Raw genomic sequence first — 11,092 nt, 5'->3', positions numbered from 1 at the left:
CAGCCACAGCCCCAGGCATTGGGCACTGCCCTGGAGCTGAGGCCGGGCCATGGGCCTGCAGGTGGGCCCGGCTGTGAGGAGACGGAGGCGATGGAGGGCAGAGGACCCCAGGCCTGAGTAGCCCCCCTGTGCGAGCAAAGCCCTTTGTAGCTGAGTTTGGTCTGTCCCTTGGGGACTGACTTCTGCGTCCTGCACTCCGTGTGAGGTGATTTCTAAACGTTTTCTGTTCAGTGTTCTGAGCATACAACAGGAAACTGAAGAGCGGATCAGGTCGCAGCAGGCTGCGTGCCGTTGTGTCTGCCCGGGGGGAGTCCCGGCTGCAGCACGCGTGTGACAGTCGCTCGTGCCGGCGGCTCACCTCTGCGGCGCCGCTCGGAAAAGGCAGAGAGGAGCGGCTGTCCTGGTCCCGTCTGGGAAGTAACTGAGAGAAAGCAAGCGACTCACTCAGGGCTGAGCAGGCAATCGAATGCCAAGCCAGCTGCTTTGGCTCCGACTTCACGTCTTTGTGCCACGCTGCTGCTTCTGACGTGGTTGTGAACATGAGAGAGGCAACATGCCCCGTATCGCCCAACCCCGCAGAGGACTGTGCGGGGTGACCCCCCGGCGGCGCTGGTGTGGCTGTAGTCTCGTCTGTATCCCAGCCGCCATGCGCCTTGTTTGTAAAACAGCTGCGAAATACTGCCCAGCCTCCGTTGCGGTTCACCGCAGTTGGCGTAGCCGCAGGTGGCTGCGTGAGGCACGCGGCACCGAGGAACCTGGCCCTGCAGCGAAACGAGTCCCACGCAGCGTGAGTCAAGAGGCGTGACCCTGTCTGTGTCGGAGTGCTCGGTGTCTATGTTAGGACTTCATACCGAAATGAGCAGGAACTCGTTTAACTCGGAATCGCCTGGTTTTGGATAGTTGTTGCACGTTTTTTCCTTGCCTGGCTCACCCATTTCAAGAGCCTTTGAAGATCTGGCACTAGTTCAGATACAAGCGCTTCGCAGTTCTACAGCAGGGAATGGCAATGCGACCCCAGCATGCTGACGTGGCTTGCTTCAGCGCTTGCCCATTTTAATACAGAAGTGCATGCAGAGGATTCACAGACCAGACCTGAAACTCTCTGCATAGTTCTCATTAGTCCTTCAGGGTGTGATTTCCAGTAGCTTAGTACAGACATGAGCATAAACAGAACTGTAAATAGCATTGGCTTTTGCCCACAGCTATTTACAGGTAAAATTAAGAGTAAGAATTTTTCCCTCTTTAAAGCTTGTATTACAGAGACAGAGCAGCAAAGGCTGTAAGTATTTCTTTTATATATTGGTCTCATAAAGCGACCATAAATACAGGGTTGGTCAAAACTTATCTTTGTGAAGATTTTCTCAGCTAATTGTAAAGGAAGCCCAGTCTTGTAGGCTGAGATGCTTGTTACAAAGCGGGCTCTGCCTGCAAAGGAATGAAGCAGAAGTCTCCTCCTTCGCTGTGGCAAAGCACGTAGTCATGGTGGCAGACGGGTCAGCGCTGTGTCTGAGTGTCCGGCTGCCAGCGCAGGTGAGCCGTTTGGGCAGGGTGTGTGCTGCCCAGGGTGAGGAGCGCTCGCTTTTTGCCTCTTGCTGCTGTTCTAATCTTCCTGCATAGGAAGCTGTGGGCATAGAGGTGCAGTGCCGAGTCGCAGAATTCAAACAGTAAAAGACCAGGAAATTAAATTTTGTTTCTCAAGGAAGCTGTGTATACTTAATATGTATTTTGGCTTGAAAGAGCCCTGTCCTTCGGCATGCACGGTGTAGAGCCAAAACAGACGCCATGAGCTGATGGCACTGTCTGGCTGTACTGACTGTAGCACTGGTGCCAGAGGTAGCTGTGTAGCTTCAGGTACCAAAAAATCTGCACCCTGCCGAGTGCTTTGCCGAAACCAAATGTGTTTGTGCATGCGTGAAGATCAAAAGCCCCGTGCAGCCTGTGGCTAGCATTGCTAGCTGAGCTCTCCAGAATGGCCCTGGGAGATAAAGATAAACTCTACTGAGGCGCAGACCCTCCCAGCCCTTACTCAGCAGCAGCTCTGTGGTTGGAAGAGTCCCAGCCTCTGTAGCTGGTGAGAGCTATGCCTCTGCGCTCTGCTTTTTCAGATTCACAGTTAAAATTACGGCACTCTCGATTTCAGCCGAGACGGGTAAAGAAATACGCAGTTAATTACAAATCTAAATTACAATGCCGAAGGTGCATTTTGTAATAGATGCAGTTACTACCCTTGTTTGTTTCTTTCATCTGCATGCATTGCAGTCATAAAATTGAAACGTTATGTATGTTCCCAAATGTAATCATAAAATACAGGTATTTTTAGTTTTATTTTAATGCACATTTCTCCATGTTCTTATATATATTATTTAATTATTTTTATCTCATTTGAATAATTTGACAGGAAGTAATGGACTGTAAATATTGGTGTTTCATTTTTAAATGATTATAAATAATAAAGCCATGTTCATTCTTTCTGATGGTTCTGGATTCACCCCTGCAGACCTGTCAGTGGAATTATTTTGAGAAATCAAATTTCTTAATACCGTCTCAGGCACTTAATTTTTTAAAGGTTTACCTGTATGACAGTTTATGATGCTAGACTGTAACCTCTATGCACACAACTGTATTTTTTATTATTTTTTAAATGAATAGATACAGCTATTTCACGTTATAGTAATAAACTGTAAAAACCCATCTGCCAGGTTCTTCTCAGCTAAACAAAAGTCCCCAAGCTAATTTCTAAGACTGTCCTATATTTGGCTCAGTACCAGTCTGGAAAAGTTCAGTGTAGAGGGCAGTCTTTCATTTTTAATGGGAAGTCAGAAGCAGATAAAAATAGCTTTATGGATGGAGTTCTCATTTAACGCTAGTTTTTCCAGTAGCGATACACATTATGGTGTAGATCACTTCTCTTTTCGAGTTTATCAGTCATAACACATGTGTTGGATGATCTGCCACGGGGATCCCCCCAAAATGTTCCAGCTAAACTAGCAATTATATATTGTTTCCAAAGAGCTCGGAGTCCCGAGAGCTGTTAGTGGCCTTGCTGTTTTACAGAGTAGAAATAATAAAGACAACCTTTTCCACTCTAAGGTTACAAAATTATAAAAGCAACCTTTTTTCCTTTCCTAAGAGTATGAAACCACGCCTAATGATCTTGGAGACACCACAAATAACAGTAATCAAATCACTTCTACGGATGTTTCCAACAAAGAGAATGAAGATAGCATCACTGTAAGTATATACATTGTTTCCTGATCTGTAATCTTGGCGGACTTTCTGGCTACACAACTCGCAAAACTGCTGAGGTTGTAATAGGACCCTGACCTACCAGAACACCGGAGCTGTTACTGTGTTGTCATCAAAACTCAGAAAAAAAAGGAAAAAAAAGAAAATCAATGCTCCCCCCATTTTTTGAAAGTGAATCACTTTTCAGTCCAAGTAAAATTGCTACTTATTCTACTTATTTTCTTTCATGCTTTTCCAAATAACTAGCTGTAGTTTTTTAGCCTAAGCCTGTGCTTTAGGAGAGCAACTCTTTATTTGCAAAACAAAGACTTCCAAGGTAGCTTGAAGATTGTTGTTTGAATTCCAGTCCTGGAGTCGGCTCCTCCTTAAAGAGAAGATGTGCTGCAATGAACTTTCAACTTCTAATTGTATGTTTTTGAATCATGATTTCCTGTAGGTTTTTTATCTAATAATTTGCAGTAGATTTTAGTATAAGTATCTGAACTGGTAGGCCTCCTCCTTTGCTGCCTTGCCTCTTCATGCTCTCCTGAACTGAATTGTTGGAAAGTGGTAGTGGGTGGCCATCCTGGCTGATATTGCAGCCTCCCTGCATCAAGTGACTCTGTAAAGCAGCAGGCACTGGAGAGAATGTGCATTCATGAACTGGGGAGCCAGCTGTGAGTTGGGACACTGTGCTAAAAATTTGGGAGGATCCCAGACAGTCTTGTCTTGTCTAGTAACAGAATCATTGAATCACTGCGGTTGGAAGGGACCTCTGGAAATCCTCTGGTCCAATCCCACCTGCTTAAAGTGAGGCCAGCATTGTTGCTCAGGGTTGTGTCCACTCTGGTTTGGTATCTCCAGGGATGGAAACTCAGCAGCCACTCTGGGCAATCTGTACCAGTGTACAGCCACCCTCACAGTAAAATTATTTTTCCCATGTGCTTTTCTTACATGTTTTCTTACAACATGCCACTCTGCTGGAAGGGAAAGGGGTGATGTGCACTCCATCCCACCTGCCTTGAATGTGTAGGATGTTGAAAAAGTTCTCAGAGGTCTCTGAATCTCTGTTCTCTGAAGGATAGAAGAAACCTCAAGTGGCTGTTTTCTGTGCTCTTTGATCTGAGCACAAATGTTTCCCAGTTGAAATGAATCTCTTTACCTAACTGGGTTAATCTGCATGCGTGCTGAATGTCTTTGAAGGTAGTTCATGAGAACAAAACAAGCAGATGTTTGTGTCCTCTTTTTTTTAGGTGTATGTTGTGGTGGGAATTGCAGCACTGGTGTGCACTGGCTTAGTAATAATGCTCATTATTCTGAAGTTTGGAAGACACTCTAAGTTTGGGATGAAAGGTAAGCAGGGTTATTTTCTATACCTTCCAGAATTGTTGTGGGTTGTATGAGCTGATACTATAGGCTTCTGCACTGGGAGCAAGTAAAATAACTAGACTAAGTGCCATCATGTTTAGTGTTTCGTTTATTATCAGGTAAGTAAGGGCAGAGGCAGATGTAGACAGAGTGTAGAATTTTGGATCAAACTCTTCTACCTCTCCTTTTTCCTTATGACAAATCCCATTTCTCTCCCTTCTGCTGCAAAGCCCCTGGGACACTTCCTGGAGTCAATATTACTTGAGTCAGTGTAGGTAGAAAGAAGATAGGAAATTAAATTTATTCTGATATGAGTTTGATTACAGCAATTTGATGACACTCTATGCTGTATGTAAGAAGTACTTCAGACCATACTAGAATGTCACGTTAAGATGATAGATTCAAGGGGAAACAATGGCAAGAGCGAAAGGTGAATTTACAGTGGATCCTGTCATACTGGTGCTTTCTGGCAGATGCATTTTCTTGAGCTTCTGTTTGTATCTTGGGAAGTAGCAGCTGGAGAGAGTGGCAAGTGCTCATGTGCAAGGGGGAAATCTCAACCCTTCCATTTATTCATTTATTTATTTTACAGCCAGATGGAGGTATGTGTAAGACAGAGATACCAGCAATAACACCATTACTGTATTATTCTACTGATATCATCAGTCTGTGTCTGGCAATGTGGGTGAAATTATATTTAAAAAAAAGAAAAAAAAACCCACTTGATGTCTTGTTGTGAGGACTAGAAGGTGCTTTGCTGTATCTTAAAGGAGTTGAGCTTTTGTTCTTAAGATATGTAGATGAGGGTCTGTGGAGAAAGTGGTAAGTAATCTTTTGGTAGTCTTCTGTTAACCGCATGTCCTTCTTCTCAGCCGTGCTTATGACATAGTACCACATGGATGTATATTTTGGTAACCGTTACTTGCTCCTGACAAGTGCTCTTTTCAGAGATGCCTACTGTGTATTTTGTGTTTCTATATTCTGTTTAGAGAAGAGTTTCTGGAACAAATGAGGTATGAACAGAGCAGAAGCGTAGTCGTTGCAGATTATCTTGCTGGGATGGTAACATTTTCTCTCACCTCTTTCTGATATGACATGGTCCCTGCTCTTTGGGGTAGCATTAAAGATAGTCATTGTGAAATATCCTGAAGAGCAACATGGAGCCAGCAGGACACAGCTGCACAGTTTTGGCCAGAGACTGGAAAACACTTTCTGTGACTGAATAACAGTTCACTGTAAATTTTATTTGTGTCTGAAGCTTTCTGAATCACATTTAGAGAGCTGAAGTAGGTGGAAGGTGAATGAGAGCAATGATGAGAAATGTCTGATGTTAACTCTTTAAAGCTGAGTCCTTGTTAGGTTTTTCAAAATTTGCATTAAATATTTCAACATGACATTATTGGAGGAACTAGGAAGTAAACTCTACCCTGAGGGAGAATGCCCAAAGTTGCATTTTGTGTGGTAACATGTTAAGTTACCTTCCAGGAAGCTTCTTACATGGTGGTTTGTTTTTAGTATCTTCAGGTACAACTATTCTCACAAAAATAATGCTCTTGCCTGATCAGTAAGTTTGACCTCAATAGTTTTTTGTTGAAGAGCTGTCCATGTAGATCATATTTTGGTAAGGATACACTTTTTGGGAAATGACTATACGCAATTATGAAAAGGCAGCAACCTCATATACAGTGTTTATTTTTTTCTTTAAATTTGACCAATGGTGGTTAGGAGGATCAGTAAAATGAGTTCACAGTTCAGGTACACTCCTTCAAACCTAGTCACGGGCATGGTATGTATGGTAATGGTGAAATGTCACTGTGAGCTACAAATAACTCTTGAATGTTTCATTAGAAAGGAGTGACTTTCAGTTGTCCCTGAAGTGAACCTCAAACTTCTTCAAAGCTTCGCAGTATGGATCTCTCCACAGTCCAAAGTCCTGGAAACACTCCATTTATCATCATCAGTATTATTGAATTTACATTTAAGCAATATTTAACGACCTGAGATTAGAACACCAAACTCATAGATAATACCCAGACTAATAATAAAACATTACCTGCTCTGAAAATCCTGCAGCGTAACTATATATTGAGAAATTGTAATTGAAGATAGACAACCTGGGGTATTTGAGCATGAGGAAAATAAGGCAAAGGTGAAGAGAATTTTTTTGCAGTAAATATTGATCAGTAAATACATTTAAAACGTGTATCTTGGAAAGTTTGAATAAAAGGGTCAAGCCAGCTACCGGTGAACTCCTTAAGTCGTTTGCCATTGAATTCAGCAACAGCAAAATTAGTCCCAACTTAGCGTACAGACATTGTGTTATAGTTGGTGGTTTAATAAACAGTTGTAGTAAGGAAGTGGGAAGGAGTAAAATATCCAGATTGCAATTGAAAATATTTATGAAACAAGATAAAAACATTAAATATTAATGGATGTTTTGCATTCGTAAGAACAAACTTCCTGAATTACATCAGGCAGAAATGCACAAAAGGCTGTGCTTCATTTTTCTGTTAGTTTTGAGAACACAACACAGTCACCTCAAACACCTTGTCATTAAATTTTTCCCTACCCATCTTCAGCAGGCAGTTTGGAAAAACAAAAATAGTCACTCAGTAACTGGAGCAGTCAATCTAGCACTCAATGGTATTTTTCATGTAACTGTGTACATGGAAAAATTGTTCTACTGAAAATCAGAAAAAGGAATGTATAAATAGGCAATCAGCACTATGTGTCCCATAGGAAATGTCTTTATGTAAGGGATGAAATTTTCACCCTGTTTGGGTTCATAGCAGGCATTTGCAGCTTCTTGAAGACATTAGTTTTAAACGCCAGTTTATCCCATATTTTGCATGGGCATCATCTTCCCACTTCTTAGACTGTGTCCTTGCTGAGTGCTTCTGTGCTTAAAGAGCTTGAGCATGGTTGGAGTGTGGGACTGACAGTGATAACATCCCCAGAAAGACACATGGAGCAGGTGGTTGTGTCTGAGCTCTGCATGAGAGCTGCCTGTACCTGGAAGCATTGCACATGCTGAAGAGCCGCAGAGACTGCCACAGAGCTCACATGCCCCAGTTGTCTTCTTTCCATTACTGTACTGAGCAGAAAAGACTCCAGTTTATGTGATAGGGAGCATCGAGTCTTCTGGGAGCTTCCACTACTTTGTCAGTACTGATCAATCTCTTATCAAGATCTGTATAAAAAAACCTTACCCTATCTTTTGACTTCTCTCATAATTTTGTATATCTAAGGTGAGGGGATAACCTGGGATATGTTCATTTCACTCCATTACCTTTCCAAATTGTAATAAAAAGAGTGTTTTTGCAGCTAAGGAGGACAAGCAAAGCACTTGTTCACTGCCAGTAACAAAACAAAAACGTTTTATTTGTGGTGTTCTGGATCCAGGTTGAAGTTGAGTTGCACCATATGAGTCAATTGTTTTAATCCTTGCCTTGCTTCTTTTCACTCTGTCTTTTAGAACTAGGAGAAATAGCAGATTCTGATGATTAACTTCAGGAACAGTATTAGTACAGAACTGGTTTGTGCTCTGTGATAGAAGAGACTTAAAACAGGGTCAGTACAAAAAAAAAAAACCTGTTCTTTCTATTCCAGGGATAAACTCTCATGTTGTGCTAGACTTCCAGACTTCCATTGCAAAACTCATCAGTAATTGGTGATATATAATTTCTCTGCTTGTGTATATTTTAAACACCTTCTTATACAGGGTCTGTTGGTAACAGCCTTGTGTGAAAAGCTGCTTTTGGTCGCTTGAATCTGGAGGTGAGGTTTTTAGACCCTTGCAAGATGCTGCAGCATAAATGATGAAAGCTTCAGTTAATTTCTTAAATGTATTCATTAAGATTTGCGGGTTGCTTTTATGAAACACCTTGGCTTGCTTGCTTGCTGGAGGATGTGAAAGTGCTTATGGTGGGAATTCACTGAAGGCTGCCAAGAACAGCTCTTATCATTTTGTGTGCATTTCTGGCTCCATCTAACCAGCTTATGAAACTGAAATATAACAAGAGAGCTGGAATAGAGCGGGCAGGGGAAGGTTTGTGAACTCCCCGAGAGGATTTATGGAAGAATAATTCTAGTCCTGTTTTATTCTACCTCCTGTGTGGAAAAATAACTGTAAATAAACAACTAATTGCAGCATAACCAACCTGATACACACGTTTGCATATGTTAATATAGCAGCATGCCACTAAGCGTGAATGAAAGTATGGAGGAAACTGATTGAAGATATATCGGTGGATAAAGTTTGAAAAAGCATAATTCAGTTAAAAGGATGAAAAAGTTTTTGCAGATTTGAACCATAGTAAATTTTAGCACAGGGTGTCCCTATTCTAGCAATAAGGCAATATCCTTAGTGCTCCTTGTTTGCTAGGAAAGCTGGAAGTGGATGGTTATGGACAAGACTGTTATCACAGCTGTTTTACTGTAGAGATAAACGGAGTTTCTGTAGGTTTTACCAAAACCAGAAAGGAGAGAGAACCCACTCCTCCCCCAAGCAGCCCCTTCTGTTTTTGAAGAAGGTAACAAATAGACTCTGACAGAAGTAGAGGGAAACATATGTGCACTTAATCCCTCTGGGGTGAGAGGTGTTTTTTTCAATGTTTTTATGAAGTTTCTGTCAGTGCTTTGAGCTGCATGCAGCAGTGCAAAGGTAAGGGAGCAAACTGAGTCTGAAATTACTATCATACTTAGGCAGTGCTACCTATCTTCTGCTGTCTGTGGGCTTGGGTGTCGTGCTTTGAAAGGTGCTTCTTCCTTGAGTGCTCTCTGAACTACCTACCGTGTCTGGGTGTAAGTTCTGACTATGAATGCTTTGCCCCTTTTGTGGTCTTTCAAGTCTGTGCAGTTCAGGGTACAGAAATCTGTCTTTCTCTGATCAGGTAATGAGATCATGTGGGTTGATTTAAGAAAGAAAACAGTGTCCCTCTTAGGACAAACACCCCAAAATACTGCCTTTCCTTCAAGCCCTTGCTAGCTGCTTGTCGTCATTTTTGAGTGTAAGTTTACAATTTGGACTATCAGTCAGGATGCTGTGCTCTTTCACCAAGCTGAAGTTATGAACACACCCATGGATTTTGCCTGCCAAAGTCAAACCAGAGTATTTTCTCCTACCTCTTGATCACTTTTTCTCTCATGTGATTTCTGTAACTTTTGTGCTGGGCCATGAACTTCCTTGAAAACTTTTTGATTAAAAATACTGGTTATTCCAACAGGAACACATTGATGCTCGAGGAATATTTTTCTTCTCTATGTGTCATTCACTATATTGTTTTTGCTTGTAAAGTCATGTTACAGTTTGAGCTTTGGTCCAAAGGATGGTAACAGGAGGGGGCAGCTTGGAACTTGTCTTCAGTTGCAGCATATTTCTCACTTGTCTTACAGTATTTTAGTTTGGGTAAGAAACACTGTACAACTGCATGATAAAGGCCTCCTTACAAAGCAGTGTTATCATTCTGACACAACACATCCACAATGACTTAAAGTCTTTAACCCTCATTTACACAAGTAATCATATTTACATGACTTTAAATACAGTGCTGTCCAGGTAAGAGCAGAGTGCTGTACCGTTCTGTCTCAATGTGACTATTTATTGAGGCTTTTGTATAGTCTTTTGGATGTAAATTTAGGGCAAACAGAAAAAATCTTTTCTGTCATATTTGTCTGTAAGCATGTAGCAAACGGTCATTGTATTCTCTGCTTCAGTACATTTTACTTGACTCCATGTTGTTGTGGGAGAGGGAGTGATTACAAGGGACTTCAAAACAAACCCTGCTTCATTCACATTGGTGGTGGAGGAGATCAGATTTTGGAGAGTTCAGATGACTCCTAAGTGAGAGGTTTGAAGTACTGATACTTGAAAAGGGAGAACTGTTCTGCTTATTATTAACTCATGTTATCACATGTCTTGCTTAAGCAATTGGGTCGCTTATAGACTAGGAGAAGAAGGAAATGCAGTTAGAACAGAAGAGCTTTTTACTCCTTTTAATTCTAAACCAAATATAAAATAAAAGCTTTGCATCTTCAGCAAAGACCTGCAGTTTGACAAATATGATCTAATGTTCAAATTGGTCTGTGATAAACGTGCAGTGAGGGCTTCCTGGACGATTTTGCCATGTTTGCCAAATAATAAAGATCAGTTTGTAGCTTGGGAGCATGCTTAATGCTTGACCTTTATCAAGTCACTGAAATCCTGAACTTTTTGGGTTTCCCATTTGTACCTATAGAAGTGATTTTTTACTGTGTTGTACCTACCCAAATGCCGATTCTGTGGGTGTTGATCCTTTAATGTCTTTAGAACATTCATTATTTAGTCAATGAGCAGAATATAAAAGAAGGATTAATTCATGTGAGTCAGTGTCGTAAGAGAAGATATAGAAAAAAATGAGTGTGCTCAAATATGGAGTATTTTTAGTGAGTAGACATGTAAAGGCAATGATGATATTGCTCATCTGAACCACACACAAGAAGCTATTTTTATTGCTTGCCA

The 11,092-nt window shown here is 41.5% G+C and overlaps 1 protein-coding gene across 1 annotated transcript in view; it reads left to right on the top strand.

Annotated features, from left to right (window-relative positions):
- The window catches only part of LOC104624253 (BDNF/NT-3 growth factors receptor-like), a gene marked incomplete at its 5' end in the record, with an annotated part of 51,127 nt that overhangs the window by 12,532 nt on the left and 27,503 nt on the right, over positions 1-11,092 (top strand). The window contains 2 exons of the mRNA XM_010291567.1: positions 3,131-3,231; positions 4,479-4,578. Of these exons, the coding sequence (XP_010289869.1) occupies positions 3,131-3,231; positions 4,479-4,578 (201 nt within the window). The remainder of the gene's footprint in view (positions 1-3,130; positions 3,232-4,478; positions 4,579-11,092) is intronic.

Source organism: Phaethon lepturus, unplaced genomic scaffold (assembly GCF_000687285.1).
Source record: "Phaethon lepturus isolate BGI_N335 unplaced genomic scaffold, ASM68728v1 scaffold49097, whole genome shotgun sequence".
Lineage (NCBI taxonomy): Eukaryota > Metazoa > Chordata > Aves > Phaethontiformes > Phaethontidae > Phaethon > Phaethon lepturus.
The sequence above is the reverse complement of the archived record's forward strand: the minus strand, read 5'-3'. Positions and strand labels throughout refer to the sequence as shown.